Source organism: Pseudophryne corroboree, chromosome 2, assembly GCF_028390025.1.
Source record: "Pseudophryne corroboree isolate aPseCor3 chromosome 2, aPseCor3.hap2, whole genome shotgun sequence".
NCBI classification, from domain to species: Eukaryota; Metazoa; Chordata; class Amphibia; order Anura; family Myobatrachidae; genus Pseudophryne; species Pseudophryne corroboree.
The window spans coordinates 641,200,125-641,217,902 of NC_086445.1; the positions used below are offsets into that span (position 1 = coordinate 641,200,125).

The 17,778-nt window shown below is 46.8% G+C and overlaps 1 protein-coding gene across 2 annotated transcripts in view; it reads right to left on the reverse strand.

Moving 5' to 3' along the window:
* Positions 1-17,778, reverse strand: part of CACNA1S (calcium voltage-gated channel subunit alpha1 S) — a 515,698-nt gene that overhangs the window by 379,522 nt on the left and 118,398 nt on the right. The window contains exons 2-3 of one of the 2 annotated variants that reach the window (XM_063954964.1): positions 14,365-14,436; positions 5,832-6,040 (exon numbers count right to left, since the gene is read on the reverse strand). In XM_063954964.1, the coding sequence (XP_063811034.1) occupies positions 5,832-5,983 (152 nt within the window). In that variant the 5' untranslated portion in view covers positions 5,984-6,040; positions 14,365-14,436. The remainder of the gene's footprint in view (positions 1-5,831; positions 6,041-14,364; positions 14,437-17,778) is intronic. The other variant, XM_063954963.1, reaches the window with a different exon arrangement.

Below are 17,778 nucleotides of genomic sequence, written 5' to 3' on the forward strand. Positions count from 1 at the left end.
GTCCGTTCCCGGAGCCGCGCCGCCGTCCCCCTCGCAGAGCCAGAAGAACAGAAGCTTGAACGGCGAAAACGGCGGCTGAAGACTCCTGTCTTCATTTAAGGTAGCGCACAGCACCGCAGCTGTGCGCCATTGCTCCCAGCACACTTTCACACTCCGGTCACTGTAGGGTGCAGGGCGCTGGGGGGGGGGGGGGCGCCCTGGGCAGCAATTGAAGTACCTTTTTGGCATAACATACATATATACAGTCAGGCACTGTATATATGTAAAAACCCCTGCCATTTTTGTTCACACAGAAGCGGGACAGAAGCCCGCCGCTGAGAGGGCGGGGCCTTCTTCCTCAGCACACCAGGTACAAGAAGGGTAAAAAAGAGGGGGGGGGCACATAAATTTAGGCGCAAAAGACATAAAATCGGCAGCTATTGGGTAATCACTTATTATAGTGAATATCCCTGGGTTATATAGCGCTGTGGTGTGTGCTGGCATACTCTCTCTCTGTCTCCCCAAAGGCCTTTGTGGGGTCCTGTCCTCAGTCAGAGCATTCCCTGTGTGTCTGCTGTGTGTCGGTACGGCTGTGTCGACATGTTTGATGAGGAGAGTTACGTGGAGGCGGAGCAAGTGCGGATAAATGTGGTGTCGCCGCCGTCGGGGCCGACACCTGATTGGATAGATATGGGGAAGGTCTTAAATGGTAATGTAAGCTCCTTGCATAAAAGGTTTGATGACGCTGCAGCCTTGGGACAGCCGGGGTCTCAACCCGGGCCTGCCCAGGCGACTCAGAGGGTCTCATAAACGCCCACTATTTCAGATGGTTGACACAGATGCCGACACGGAGTCCGACTCCAGTGTCGACGATGATGAGGCACAATTACAGCCTAAGATGACCAAGGCCATCCGCTACATGATTATTGCAATGAAAGATGTATTGCACATTTCAGAGGTTAACCCTGCCCCTGACAAGAGGGTGTATATGTTTGGGGAGAAAAAGCAGGCAGTGACTTTTCCCCCGTCACATGAATTAAATGAGTTATGTGAAGAAGCGTGGAGTTCCCCTGATAAGAAAGTGGTGTTTTCCAAAAAATTACTGCTGGCGTACCCTTTCCCGCCAACGGACAGGTTACGTTGGGAATCCTCCCCTAGGGTAGACAAGGCGCTGACACGCTTATCTAAGAAGGTGGCCCTGCCGTCTCAGGATACGGCCGCCCTAAAGGATCCTGCGGATAGGAAGCAGGAAGCTATCTTGAAGTCAGTGTATACACACTCTGGTACTCTACTGAGACCAGCTATTGCTTCAGCCTAGATGTGTAGCGCTGTAGCAGCATGGACAGATACTCTGTCAGAGGACATAGATGCCCTGGACAGGGATACTGTCTTGCTAACCCTGGGCCATATAAAAGACGCCGTCTTATATATGCGGGATGCCCAGAGGGACATTTGCCTGCTGGGCTCTAGAATTAATGCAATGTTCATTTCTGCCAGGAGGGTCTTATGGACTCGGCAATGGACAGGGGATGCCGATTCTAAAAAACACATGGAGATTTTGCCTTATAAGGGTGAGGAATTGTTTGGGGACGGCCTCTCGGACCTTGTGTCCACAGCGACAGCTGGAAAGTCGACTTTCTTGCCTCAGGTTTCCTCACAGCCTAAGAAAGCACCGTATTATCAAATGCAGTCCTTTCGTTCTCAGAGAAGCAAGAAGGTCAGAGGTGCATCCTTTCTTGCCAGAGGCAGGGGTAGAGGAAAGAAGCTGCACCATGCAGCTAGTTCCTAGGAACAAAAGTCCTCCCCGGCTTCCACTAAGTCCACCGCATGACGCTGAGGCTCCACAGGCGGAGCCAGGAGCGGTGGGGGCGCGTCTCCGAAAATTCAGCAACCAGTGGGTTCGCTCACAGGTGGATCCTTGGGCTATACAAATTGTATCTCAGGGATACAAGCTGGAGTTCGAAGTGACTCCCCCTCACCGTTACCTAAAATCAGCCTTGCCAGCTTCCCCCACGGAAAGGGAGGTAGTCCTGGCGGCAATTCACAAGCTGTACCTCCAGCAAGTGATAATAATGGTCCCCCTCCTTCAACAGGGAAGGGGTTACTATTCCACACTGTTTGTGGTACCGAAACCGGACGGTTCGGTAAGACCCATTCTGAATTTAAAATCCTTGAACATTTATATGAAAAAATTCAAGTTCAAAATGGAATCGCTCAGAGCGGTCATTGCAAGCCTGGAAGAGGGGGATTTTATGGTATCTCTGGACATCAAGGATGCTTACTTGCATGTCCCCATTTATCCACCTCACCAGGAGTACCTCAGGTTTGTGGTACAGGACTGTCATTACCAATTCCAGACGTTGCCGTTTGGTCTGTCCACGGCACCGAGAGTATTTACCAAGGTAATGGCCGAAATGATGGTACTCCTTCGGAAGCAAGGAGTTACGGTTATCCCGTACTTGGACGATCTCCTCATAAGGGCGAGGTCCAGGGAGCAGTTGTTGATCAGCGTAGCACACTCTCAAGAAGTGTTGCAACAGCACGGCTGGATTCTGAATATTCCAAAGTCGCAGCTGATTCCTACGACGCGTCTGCCCTTCCTGGGTATGATTCTGGACACAGAACAGAAGAAGGTGTTTCTCCCGGAGGAGAAGGCCCAGGAGTTAGTGACTCTGGTCAGGGACCTCCTAAAACCAAAACAGGTGTCGGTGCATCACTGCACGCGAGTCCTGGGAAAGATGGTGGCCTCATACGAAGCCATTCCCTTCGGCAGGTTCCATTCGAGGATCTTTCAGTGGGATTTGTTGGACAAGTGGTCCGGATCGCATCTTCAGATGCATCGGCTGATCGCCCTGTCCCCGAGGGCCAGGGTGTCTCTTCTGTGGTGGCTGCAGAGTGCTCATTTTCTCGAGGGCCGCAGGTTCGGCATACAGGATTGGGTTCTGGTGACCACGGATGCAAGCCTCCGCGGATGGGGGGCAGTCACTCAGGGAAGAAACTTCCAAGGGCTGTGCTCAAGTCAGGAGACTTGTCTGCACATAAATATACTGGAACTAAGGGCCATATACAACGCCCTGAGTCAAGCGGAGCCCCCGCTTCGAGACCAACCAGTGCTGATTCAGTCAGACAACATCACGGCGGTCGCCCATGTAAACCGCCAGGGCGGCACAAGAAGCAGGGTGGCGATGGCAGAAGCCACAAAGATTCTTCGTTGGGCGGAGATTCACATACAAGCACTGTCAGCAGTGTTCATTCCGGGAGTGGACAACTGGGAAGCAGATTTCCTCAGCAGACACGACCTCCACCCGGGGGAGTGGGGACTTCATCAAGAAGTCTTCGCACAGATTGCAAATCGATGGGAACTACCACAGGTGGACATGATGGCGTCCCGCCTCAACAAAAAGCTAATAAGATATTGCGCCAGGTCAAGGGACCCTCAGGCGATAGCTGTGGACGCGCTAGTGACACCCTGGGTGTTCCAGTCGGTATTTGTGTTCCCTCCTCTTCCTCTCATACCGAAGGTACTGAGAATAGTAAGAAAAAGAGGAGTGAGAGCAATACTCATCATTCCGGATTGGCCAAGAAGGACTTGGTACCCAGAACTACAAGAGATGATCACAGAGGACCCATGGCCTCTGCCTCTCAGACAGGACCTGTTGCAACAGGGGCTTTGTCTGTTCCAAGACTTACCGCGGCTGCGTTTGACGGCATGGCGGTTGAACGCCGGACCCTAACGGAAACGGGCATCCCAGATGAAGTGATTCCTACGCTGATAAAGGCTAGGAAGGATGTAACAGCTAAGCATTATCACCGTATATGGCGAAGATATGTTGCTTGGTGTGAGGCCAGGATGGCCCCTACAGAGGAATTCCAGCTGGGTCGATTTCTGCACTTCCTACAGTCAGGTGTGACTATGGGCCTGAAATTAGGGTCCATAAAGGTCCAGATTTCGGCCCTATCCATTTTCTTTCAAAAAGAACTGGCTTCACTGCCTGAGGTTCAGACGTTTGTAAAGGGAGTGCTGCATATTCAGCCCCCTTTTGTGCCACCAGTGGCACCTTGGGATCTTAACGTTGTGTTGGATTTCCTGAAATCCCACTGGTTTGAACCACTTAAGACCGTGGAACTAAAGTATCTCACGTGGAAAGTGGTCATGCTGTTGGCCTTAGCATCGGCGAGGCGTGTATCAGAATTGGCGGCTTTGTCATGTAAAAGCCCTTATCTGATCTTCCATATGGACAGGGCAGAATTGCGGACTCGTCCCCAATTTCTCCCAAAGGTGGTATCATCGTTTCATTTGAACCAACCTATTGTGGTCCCTGCGGCTACTCGGGACTTGGAGGACTCCAAGTTGCTGGACGTAGTCCGGGCTTTGAAAATATATGTTTCCAGAATGGCTGGAGTCAGGAAGACTGACCCGCTGTTTATTCTGTATGCACCCAATAAGCTGGGTGCTCCTGCTTCAAAGCAAACTATTGCTCGCTGGATCTGTAGCATGATTCAGCCTGCTCATTCTGCGGCTGGATTGCCGCATCCAAAATCAGTGAAAGCCCATTCCACAAGGAAGGTGGGCTCTTCTTTGGCGGCAGCCCGAGGGGTCTCAGCTTTACAGCTTTGCCGAGCGGCTACTTGGTCGGGTTCAAACACTTTTGCAAAGTTCTACAAGTTTGATACCCTGGCTGAGGAGGACCTTGTGTTTGCTCATTCGGTGCTGCAGAGTCATCCGCACTCTCCCGCCCGTTTGGGAGCTTTGGTATAATCCCCATGGTCCTTACGGAGTCCCCAGCATCCACTAGGACGTTAGAGAAAATAAGAATTTACTCACCGGTAATTCTATTTCTCGTACTCCGTAGTGGATGCTGGGCGCCCGTCCCAAGCGCGGACTTTCTGCAATACCTGTATATAGTTATTGCTTAATAAAGGGTTATTGTTATGAGCCATCCGTTGAGTGATGCTCAGTTGTTGTTCATACTGTTAACTGGGTAAGGTTATCACGAGTTGTACGGTGTGATTGGTGTGGCTGGTATGAGTCTTACCCTGGATTCCAAAATCCTTTCCTTGTAATGTCAGCTCTTCCGAGCACAGTTTCCCTAACTGAGGTCTGGAGGAGGGGCATAGAGGGAGGAGCCAGTGCAAACCAGATAGTACCTAATCTTTCTTTAGAGTGCCCAGTCTCCTGCGGAGCCCGTCTATTCCCCATGGTCCTTACGGAGTCCCCAGCATCCACTACGGACTACGAGAAATAGAATTACCGGTGAGTAAAGTCTTATTATTTGCTTACCAGTCTCGGGCTGGCCCCGTGTCAGATGGTGCATTTTTCATTTCTATTTTCAACTTTTGCAGTGTCTTTAAGTATATTTGCATTCTATGGGCTCGATTCAATTCGATGACAGATGAATAGCATCGAGAATTAGCTCCCGGCACTATTCAATACAGCGCCATGTGACATCCAATGATGGGATTTCTTCTCGCACCCCCAGAGGGATGCGAGCAGAAATCCGACAAAAGTGCTGGCCCAATGCTGATTTCTGCCCTTAGTGCGGTGGAAACAGCATCGCGCTAAAGGCACTTAAGTCGGAGAATGTCTGTTCTCCCGACAAAACACCCTTTTTATTCCAGGAGAATGGCCATTCTCCGACTCACCACTGCGCTGTATTGAAAAGCCCTGGGAGCTAATTCCCGGCTCTATTCAACTGTCATTGAATTGAATCAAGCCCTATACATCCAGCACTAGTAATAGGCAATTAAATCAGCTTGTACCAGTGTATAAGACATGGATAAAGACAATGTGATATGAGCATATTTAAATAAGGAATGTTTTAAAATCAATATTGTGACATTTCACAGGATACTTCAATTCCACAATGTTTATGCAAGCTTTCCTGAATGGGTTTTGAAGGCCAAGACAGAATAATGAGCGAGGAGGACGTGGGGAAGGTGGTACTAAAGGTTTCTTCTTTTTCTTCTGTGCTCCCTCCTCGACTGTTGATCCCCTTGGATCCATCTTTCTTATGCCACCTTATAGCTCTGCTTTTCTTTCCTTTTCTTTTACAGCCAGATCCTAGTATGTACACAAACAAATAATTTACAGTTTAATAAATTGTGTACAATAGCAACAACGAAACAAAAGAAAAAAATGTGCTTCTTCCCAATTTACCTTTTCAGGCACAATAAATACATTGTTATAATTCCCACAACACAAATCCAACCAAAAAATAACAATGGTAATGAGCACCCTTGTAAAACCTTTACTGCAGGTTCACATGTCAGCAAAATGGGTGGTATTAATGTGACCGGCGGTCTGCTGACCGACAGTCACATGACCTCATCCACCATCCCGCCGGCTCAGTATCCCGATGGTCGGCATGCCGACCAACAGGGACTATTTCCACTCGTGGGCGTCCACGACACCCATAGAGTGGGAATAGAACGATAACGAAAATAGGAATTTCTTAATAACGAAAATGTTGACTAAATATTCGTCATGTTGTCATGACTAAAATTGCCTAGATGAAAATGCTGTATCATTTTCATCAGGACACCACATTTTTCGAGTGATTGATTTTTTGGATTCTTTAATTAATAATAATGTATTTTATACAGTTTTATCCATACTCTCTGGCCCTAGATTCAATTACTTGCACTGCGGCTGCGCAACAACTCTTTGTCATGAGAATCACTCAGTCAGTTTATGTAGCTAGCTAATTAGTTAACTTTAGCTAAATAGCTATATATTATAATATGCATCCTTACAGCTTCATTTTATTTTGCAGAAGACTAGTACTGTACTACTTACTTGTATCAGGCAGGTTGTATTTTTCTTTAATTATTTAAATGAAAAAAGTTTAATTAAATAAACAAATAAATAAATAAATAAATAAATGTATTCTTGAATTGATATTTTCAGAAAATAAATGACCTGCTGTGAAGGAAATAGCATTTGTGTTGTACTTGTTTGATACCTAGATTACTAAACACATAGTGAAAGGTATACAAGGTTCAGTATTCAAGGGAATGATAGAGAAATGATCTTCAGCAAAATCCATTACAGTATCATTAAAATGCAAAGCTATGGCTAAATCAATGACTAAAATTAGACGAAAATGTTCGTCAAGATCCACTGACTAAAACTTGACTAAGACGAAATTAAAAAAATTGACTAAAATGTGACATATAATTTTGTCAAATTTTAGGAAAGTGACTAAGACTAAAACTAAATTGAAAATCCCTGACAAAATTAACACTGCCCCACCCACAAGGGTGTCAGGGAGAGAGAGAAAAAAAAGAGGGAATGAGAGAAAGAGAGAGAGGAATGAGAGAGAGAGGGTGTGAGGGAGAGAGAGGGAGAAAGTGATCAGAGGCAAGAGAGAGGAAGGGGTGCAAGCAGGAGTGAGATAGTGAAAGAGAGTGTCAGGGAGGAAGAGAGAAAGTGAGGGGAGCAAGAGAGAGTGAAAGTGTCAGGGAGAGAAAGATGGAGAGACAGAGTGTGTCAGGCAGAGAGAGGGTGTTAGGTGGAGAGAGAGAGACAGTGTCAGAGAGAGAGAGAGAGAGAGAGAGAGAGAGAGAAAGAGGGACAGAAAGACAATGTCAGGGAGAGAGTGTCAGGGAGACAGAGACAGTTTCAGAGAGAGAGAGAGAGAGAGAGAGAGAGAGAGAGAGAGAGAGAGAGAGAGAGGAGGAGAGAGATAGTGGCAGATGGAGAAAGAGACAGAGGCAGGGAGAGTGAGAGATAGAGGGAGAGAGAGATAGTGTCCAGTGGAGAGAGACAGTGTCAGGGTCGGAGAAAGAGACTGAGAGACAGTGTCAAGGAGAGAGGGAGATACAGTGTCAGGGAATGAGGAACACAGTGTCAGGGGGAGAGAGAGAGTTTCAGTGAGAGAGAGAGGAAGAGAGATACAGTGTCACATTGGCCACATTGCAGCTGCCCCCCCTGCCCCCATGGTAGTTACAACAATGGTGTGATATTATAAGTGTTTGGAAGGTAGGGAATGAAATGTTATCATTTTAAATACCATTATTTTGTGCATTGCTAAACAGGCTGGCTTCTAGGGACTGCATTAGCTCTAGCCCAAAGAAGCCAGATAGGGCTGATGTTATAGCAGGGGAGTAGTTTCCTAAGGGATGCGCTCTCTCTGCTATCACAGGTGAACTGCCAGTCCCAGGGTAAGAAAACACATACCCAGATTTGCCTGTCTGGCTGTGATTTGCGCTTTCTATGGGAAGTCACCAATGGCAGTTCCTGCAGGTGGCAGATTTTACTGGGGAGACTGCAGTCCTGCAATCCCTAGGTAAAATCAGCCACTGATAATAACAATAAATTAAATGGAAGTGAGGATCAGTTTTGTTCAAAGAAGAATTGCTGAAATTGGCTGTAGTGCCATGTTTATGTATATATCTAATAAAAGATAATATTTATTTAAAAAGAAACAATCATAGTTACAGTTACATGTACATTTTATTCAGATCAGCTTGTTATCATTTACACCAGAATAGTCCACCTGACCACCTATTTTTTTGTCAAGTGTGTTCAGGAAGTGTGTGTAGAATTCCCCTTTGCACGGCCTGCAGTGTGTTTTACTAGATAAATATTTTGGAAATTCCAGACACAAAAGTAGATGCTTGGGCACAAATATAACTGCACCACCACAGACAGAGAAATGGCAACTATTCTTTCCTCTGCATTTTATCACATTCATAAAAGCCTCTTGTATCCAAAATCCTAGGTTAGTACAGTACATAACTTTCAGTATGGCCGAAACAAAAGCAGTAACTTGTAATATACAGTATAGAGGCCCTCAGACCAGTGGCGTAACTAGAAATTTTTCTCCCCCAAGCCAAAAAATTCTCTGGCACCCCCCTCTTCATAATTGGCACTAGTAAAGCGATGAATCTGCGCGCGCCGAAGGCGCGCGTCGCAAGAGAGGGGCATGGCTTTGTTGAAATGGGCGTAGCTTTGCATAAAGGGGCATGGCATTGCAGGAAACGACTACGTTATACCCCAGTTTTGCAACCTGCACGCCCAGATGTTGGCCACCACAGGAAAGAAAAATAATCCTGATTCATGCCTCTTACATTATTTGTCATTATTCCTCCTTATAGTAATGCCCAGTATACATTATGCCACATACTGCAATGGCCCTTAGACATTATGCCACACACAATAATGCACATGATACAATATGCACACACCATAATGCCCCCGACACATTATGCCACACACCGTAATGCTTGTGACACATTATGACACACACCGCAATGTCCGTGATACATTATGCCACACACTGCAATGTCCGTGATACATTATAGCACATACAATGCCTGTGACACATTATGCCACACTGCAATGCCCCTGAGACATTATACCACATATCACAATGCCCGTGATATAGTATGCCACACACCGTAATGCCTGTGACACATTATGACACACACCGCAATGTCCGTGATACATTATGCCATACACCGCAATGCCCATTACACATTAAGTCCTACAGTGTAGGCTTCTAATTACTTTTAAATTACCTGCTCGCTGCCAGGGGTCTCATGTTCTTGGTTCCATGCACGGTGCCAGGGGTTTTCATGCTCAGGGTGTCATGCTCGTTGCCAGGGGTTTCATGCAGTAGGTGTTATGCTCGTAGCCCGAGGTATCATGTGCTGGGTGTCATGCTCATTGCTAGCAGGTTATGCTTGTTGCTAGGGCTGTGCTCCCAGTGCCACATATGCGCCCAGTGCCAGATATTCCCCCACAGTGCCAGGTACACACATGCCCCCAATGCCAAATATGCCCCCCCACCAGTGTCAAATATGCTCCTCCAGTGCCACATATGCCCCCCCTCCCCCAGTGCCAAATATGCTCCACCAGTGCCAGGTACAACTCACCCCCGCTGTTTTGTGAAGGAGGGACACGGAGGGCATAGCGCGTACCTCTCCTGTGTCCCCCCTGCGTCTCCGGCGTGTCTGTTAAATGAAGTGCTGGTTCGTGAGCCAATCAGAGCTCACGAACGGGCACTTCATTTAATAGAGACGCCGGAGACGCAGGAGGGACACAGGAGAGGCGCGCGCTGTGCCCTCCGTGTCCCTCCTTTACAGCAGAGATCAATGGCGGCTAGGGCACCCCGCAGCCCTGCGCTCCCCCAAGCGAGCACAGTGGCTGCGGACCCCTAGTTACGCCACTGCCTCAGACTTACGAGACTTGCCTGCAACTCCCTGAGTTTTGCTACATGGATGTAAAATAGTAACATAATACATAGTTAATGAGGTTGAAAAAAGACAAAATGTCCATCGGGTCAACCTTTATTATAATTCTTACACTAATCTGTATTTAACACTAGTTTAAATTTAATGACCCAGATGAAGTTAAATTATTAAGTTTAACTTTCAACTATAATTCGTGCTTTTTCTTAAATGCACTATCTTTAAATGCTATATTCTTTTTTCTAAAATACACTGTCTTTAAATGCTATAGCCTTGGATATTTCTTTCAGTTAGGAATTTATCTAATCCATTTTTAAACATATTGATTGAGTCCACCCTTACTACCTTCTCAGGCAGAGAATGCCATATCCTTACTGCCCTTAAGAACCCTTTCCTTCGTTGGGCATGACATTTTTTCTCCTCTAATGTCACAGAGTGTCCGCGTGTCCTGCGTAGAGATTTTTCAATAAACAAATCTCCTGATAGATCCTTGTATTGTCCTTTTATATATTTGTAAATATTATTAATGTCTCCTCCTAGCCGCCTCTTTTAGAGTGTAAACATATCTAACCTAGTAAGCCTTTCCTCATAATGCCGTGCATCTAGCCCCTTAATCAATTTGGTGGCTGGCCTCTGAACCCTTTTCAACTTCCAAGAATAGAGCAGTACCCAGAATTGAACACAGTATTCAAGGTGCGGCCATACAATGGGATTACAGGATTACACTCTCATCCCTTGTCTCAATTCCCTGTTTTATGCATGCTAACACCTCTTTTGCCTTTGATGTTGCACTATGACATTGGGTACTGCTACTAAGTCTATTATCAATGAGTACTTCCAAATCTTTTTCAACTATCCCCTACATTTCCCCCATTTAGTTTATAGGTTGCGTGATTGTTTTTAGTCCCAAAGTGCATAAATTGACATTTTTTCCTATATTGAACCTCATTCTTCATTTGTCTGCCCAAACTTCCAGTTTATAGGTCGTTCTGTAGAGACTCCAAGGGGGTCATTCTGACCCGATCGCTCGCTGCAGTTTATCGCAGCGATCGGGTCGGAACTGCGCTGCGCGTGCACATGCCGGACGGCCGGAGGCCGTCGTTCCCTAGCAATCGCCTCTGCCTGATTGACAGGCAGAAGCGGTCGATGGGTGGGAGGGGGCGGCACGGCGGCGTTTGTCATCGCCGCTGTGCGATGCTTTTGTACTTGTGCGGGTGGGGGGGCGGACAGACATGCGGGGTGGGCTAGCCCTGTGCTGGGCCCCCATGTCTGGGAACATGATCGTAGCTGTGCTAAATTTAGCACAGCTACGATCAACTTGGAATGACCCCCCTAATCCTTATCTGAATTAACTATTCTACACAGTTTCGTATCATCTGCAATAATTGACACTGTACCATCCAGACCTTCTCCAAGGTCATTAACAAATATGTTAAACAGAAATGGCCTGAGTACGGACTCTTGCGGTATTCCACTGAGTACTGGGGCCCAGTCGGAAATCATCCCATTTACTATCACTCGCTGTTCTCTGTTTTCCAGCCAATTACTTACCCAAGTACAAATAGTGTTTCCTGAACCACGCTCTCTTAATTTGAAAATCAGTCTCATGTGTGGCACTGTGTCGAAGGCTTTTGCTAAATAGATCACATCCACTGCCTATCCCTGATCAATATTTACTCTCACTTTCTCATAGAAGCTACTGTAATTAAGTTAGTTTGACATGACCTGTCCCTCACAAAACCATGCTGGTTCCTATTTATAACCTTTGAGTTTTCTAAGTACTCCTGTATGCTATACCTTATCATACCTTCCAGTATTTTCCCGACTATAGATGACAACATCACTTAAATGGACAGCCAAATGTGGACTTTAAACATAGTTACAAGTACATTAAAATACTATGTAAACATATAATAATATTGCACAGCCTCACGCAAATATAGACTATACATGCAGCAACACGAGAGGCTGTGCCTCTACGTAAGAACTGGGGAGTAGACAGTAGTTGTCAATGCCAGTACAACATCCCAAGGCACAACTCTGCTCTGACATGTATGGTGAAGTCCCAAATGGCAGTATGCCTTTGGCAGCGTGCTAGTTTTGTTTGGCAAAAAAGGCTAAAGCTAAACACTTTGAACATAGTTCTGAGAAATACTGTAGGTCAGCTGGTTAGTGATGAGTTATTTATCCCAAGCTGAATACAACCTATACTGATTAAATAGGCAGGGGACTGGATTACCTTTTGCCAACATGTGTTGAAAGAGTGTACTGTATATAAAGTACATATACAGTATTATAGGACACACTTGTAACGTGTGTACTATCTAGACTAGTGGTTCTAAAACTCGGTCTCCTGGGCCTAAAGTAATTCATGTTTTCTAGGTAACCAGTAGCTCTTTCAAATGCTACAGTTGGTAATACCCCCATCTACTGTAGGTTGTATAGAAAATGTGACTTGCTAGAGGTCCAGAGGACCAGGGTTGAGAAACAGTGATGTAGAAGATGATTATCAGTTTCACAGACTGATGTGTCACAATCAGTGCCGTAACTAGACATTTTAGCGCTGTGTACAAGAAACAGCATCAGCGCCCCCCGCCCCCATATACAAAACAGGGTCAATGCACGTGCCAAAAATATAGGGGTGTTGCTTCATGGGGAAGGAGCGTGGTCACAGTGCTCCCTTTTACACATTACATTAGGCAGAGCTCCCTTTTACACAATACGGCAGGTATAGTCCCCTTTTACACGTTACGACAACAGAGTCCCCCTTTTTACACATTACAGCAGCAGAGTCCCTCTTTTCTAGACATTACGGCAGCAGAGTCCCCCTTTTTTGCACATTGGGCAGGCAAAGTCCCCCTTTTTTACACATTAGGCAGGTAGAGTCCCCTTTTTTACACATTACAGTAGCAGAGTCCCCCTTTTTACACATTAGGCAGCAAAGTCCACCTTTTTTACACATCACACAGCAGAGTCCACCTTTCTTTACACATTAGGCAGGCATTCCCCCCTGTTTTGCGAGAGAGGAGAGAGAGAGAGAGAGAGAGAGAGAGAGTGAGTGAGTGTGTGTGTTGTCTCTGTCAGTCACCTGGAGGTGGTAGGCAGCATCCAAGCGCAGAGCATCTCCTGGGGTCTGGGACACATGCTGCGGTGATGAAAGTTCACACAAGAAGCATGACAGCGGGTCCGGGAGCATCCTGCGCCAGTGCTCCAAATCCCACCAGCAGGGGACAGCCAGCGTGACTCAGGGACGGAGGGGCGGCTTCTCTGCTGTCCCATGACGGCTGCGGCACAGCTCCCATTCTCTTGCACTCACAGCGGGACTCAGGCGTGATGGCGGCAGAGCCCAGGAATGGCAGCAGCGGGACATGGGGCAGCTGTGTGCTGCTAGATGCCAGCTACAGCCGCGCTCCCACTCTCATGCAGAGGCGGGAGACAAGCGTTGGCTGGGACTGTCACTACTGACTGAATGGCCGTAAGGGGAGGTGTGCTGCCAGATGGTGTGTCTTGCCCACATTTGCACTCGCCAAGCTATCGGTATGCCAGCAGTCGAGATTCCGGCGCCGGTATGCTGGTCGCCGGGAGCCTGACCGCCGGCAACACATACTACTCCCAAAGTGAGATGTGAGGGGGAACAGCCACAAGTCACCAGCTGTAGCAGTTATACCAAAGACCCCGAAGTAACTGGTCCCAGGTGCTGGTGAAACAACAGCAACTTCTCTCCTACAACTAGTGTGCACTTGTCACCCCCGATTGTGTGCCTAGTGGCTTTGTAGCATTAATTGCAGGTTAATGATGGAGAAATGAACAAGACAAGCAGTAAAACCATAAATAAACTGTAAAGGAAACAGACAGGGTAGTAGAGTGATTCCATAGTATCTTAGATGAAAGTCCTGTTACTGATATGATTTTTTTTCCCAATTTACCCTAATCATCAAAAGTGTACTGAAAATCTTGCTATCGCTGGCGACAATCCTGACTAAAGTAAGTTTTGCAATTTTTTATTGTAGGCCAGTATAGGTATTAACACATTTTAAAAGCATTTTTATTAGTTCATGTAAAATAGTCCTGTGCATTTTTGAATGGGAAACCCATTACTTTTAACAGACATAAAGCTCATCAAGCTCCTTGACCATTTTGGTAACGTTAAGGTGCATACACACGGTACAATATGCACTTAACTTCCCTTACGATTTTGACTGTATAGTGTCGAGTTTATTCTCCCTCTGCTTGCATGGGTTTCTTCCGTGTACTGATTTCATCCTATAATCCAAAAATATACTGGTAGGTTAGTTGGCTCCCAACAAAATTAACCCTAGCATGAATGTGTGCGTGTACATGTGGCAGGGTATATAGATTGTAAACTCCACTGGGACAGGAACTGATATGAATGCTCAAATATTCTCTGTAAAGCGCTGCGGAATACATGTGCACTATGGCCCTCATTCCGCGTTGATCGCTCGCAAGGCGAATTTAGCAGAGTTGCTCACGCTAAGCCTACGCCTACTGGGAGTGTATCTTAGCTTCTTAAAATTGCGACCGATGTATTCGCAATATTGCGATTACAAACTACTTAGCAGTTTCAGAGTAGCTTCAGACTTACTCGGCATCTGCGATCAGTTCAGTGCTTGTCGTTCCTGGTTTGACGTCATAAACACACCCAGCGTTCGCCCAGACACTCCCCCGTTTCTCCGGCCACTCCTGCGTTTTTTCCGGAAACGGTAGCGTTTTTATCCACACGCCCCTAAAACGCCGTGTTTCCGCCCAGTAACACCCATTTCCTGTCAATCACACTACGTTCGCCGGAGCGAAGAAAAAGCCGTGAGTAAAAATACTATCTTCATTGTAAAATTACTTGGCGCAGTCGCAGTGCGAATATTGCGCATGCGTACTAAGCGGAATTTCACTGCGATGCGATGAAAATTACCGAGCGAACGACTCGGAATGAGGGCCTATATAACTGGTAATAAATAAATACATTTAAATAATATACTAATCCTATGTACTTAGGACCTAATTCAGAGATGGGAATAAGGAGAAGGGACACTCTCACATTCTTGATTATCGGGATTCTGCGGTTGCGCAAGGCCTGTTCTGCAGATGAACGAATGGGCCTTGCGATGATGCCCGTAGTTCCCCTCTGCCACTGCCTGATTGACAGGCAGGGGTGTTGGGGAGGCCTGCATTTCTACAAACGTGGGCGTGTTACCCCCACAAAATAAGCCAGTGGTCCATTCCATTGGTCAGCCTCATAAGCTGAGCCTTAGTCAGCTGGCCGTCTGATGTTAGATCCTAGCATGCGCCATCGGTCGCAGTGCTAGGAATGCAGCTACATGCGTCTCTTCTACTGAGACGTCTCCTGCATGTTCCTCCTTCAAATTGGATGAAAACTCAAAGCTACTTACAATTTCCATATCTGAACAAGGGCCCTCATTCCGAGTTGATCGGTCGCAAGGCGAATTTAGCAGAGTTACACACGCTAAGCCGCCGCCTACTGGGAGTGAATCTTAGCTTCTTAAAATTGCGACCGATGTATTCGCAATATTGCGATTACTAACTACTTAGCAGTTTCAGAGTAGCTTCAGACTTACTCTGCCTGTGCGATCATTTCAGTGCTTGTCGTTCCTGGTTGACGTCACAAACACACCCAGCGTTCGCCCAGGCACTCCCACCGTTTCCCCGGCCACTCCTGCGTTTTTTCCGGAAACGGTAGCGTTTTCAGCCACACGCCCCTGAAACGCCGTGTTTCCGCCCAGTAACACCCATTTCCTGTCAATCACATTACGATCGCCGGAGCGATGAAAAAGCCGTGAGTAAAATTACTTTCTACATAGTAAAGTTACTTGGCGCAGTCGCAGTGCGAACATTGCGCATGCGTACTAAGCGGATTTTCACTGCGATGCGATGAAAAATACCGAGCGAACAACTCGGAATGAGGGCCCAGGTCCCTAATATACTATTACAGACTTACAGATGTACTTATACTACAGTACACTATTCATAGCATAGGAATATAAACAGTTTATTAACACAGCATATTCTCCTGCTATGCATAGATTCTATTAAGAGGGTGCATGCGCTTGCCACCCATTGAAGTCTAAGGGAGCCAGCTGCTGTGCTGCATTCACAACACGATCCCGCTACAGCAAGCTGCTATATGCAGCAAAGCTACAGCGGAATACTCTGTAGTTCACTATTGGCAGATTACAGTAGGACACAAAATTCAGGAAAAAGTAAATAATCTGGGTAAAAAGGCAAAAGACAGATACTATACTAGTTAACTTGTGACAATAATTTATATACTTAGGTGGATTTCCAATTAGCCCTGGTAAAACATTGGGTGCGAAAAACGTATGTTTTTCCCGATTTTTCCCGATGTTAAACCAATTTTTTTTAACAGGCTATCCTAATTGATCGCCTGTAAAAAAAATGCCCTTTCTCCCGACAACACACAGGTTCAGTGAATACCTGTGTGTTTTTTTGAGAAACAGCCAAGTTTTCGCTTGAAAACGGGGCTGTTTCCGGGGATTTGGTTTCACGCAGCCAACCTGCGGCATCCCATGCCCGCTGCAGTAGCAGCAGGCTGGGACTGCAGGCATGGCGCCACAGCCAGGAAGCTGCCACTCTGCGCGGTCACCCCACAGTATCCGTGACCGCACACCCCCATCTCCACTGCCCCCAGCAGCGGTCATATGACGGGGAGCGCCATTTGACCGGGGAGAGCTGGAGGAGCAGCGCTGCACCGGGAGCTGTCAGCAGCCGGCACCCTGTGCAGCAACAAGTAACCCCCGATAAGCCACCGCTCGTGTTGGCTTATCGAGGTTAATAGGATGACCCCGGCGGGAGAATTGGATATCCCCATTAGTCTGATACGTTATATAAATTCATCTACAACAAATAAGTACTAACCCTAAATATTGTACAGTATTTAACCACTTAACTTGCAATAAAAAAAAGAGCACGCCTGGAAAAAGGGGCGTGGTCTAGCAGAACATGGACATGGCCTTGCTGAAATAGGCATAGTCTTGCAGGAAAATACTGTGTTATGCCATATTATGCCCCTATCACTATATTATGCCCCACACAGTAATGCACCTGGCACCAAATTACAGTATGCCTCATACAGTAATGCCCCTTGCACTTTATTATGCCCCACACAGTAATGCCCCTTGCACCATATTAAGACCCACACAGTAATGCCCATTGAACTTTATGTCCCACATAGTAATGCCCCTAGCACCATGCCTCCCTTAGCTAAAACTGGCACTGTACCTGCTAATTGTAGACGGGTTGTTTCATGTTGCTGGCCTGCTCCCTCCACTGCCAATGCTGCATACCTGGCACTGCTGTGCCATTTTCTGCCTTCTCCCTCCAGGCTCCATCTTAAAGGTCCCCCAAAAATCGCTGCCGTCTCCTCTAGCATACTTAAAAACTCTCAGGCGGACATTTTGGTAGGGACCTTTTCACAGTATTCTATGCGGCCAGCTAGAATACTGCAGCAGTGTGCACACAATGGGCGCAGCCTGGCGCCCAGTGCTACTGCATGGCTGGCCTGTCCCTAGAAACGGCACTGCATACATACACACTATATACCCATATTGTTAT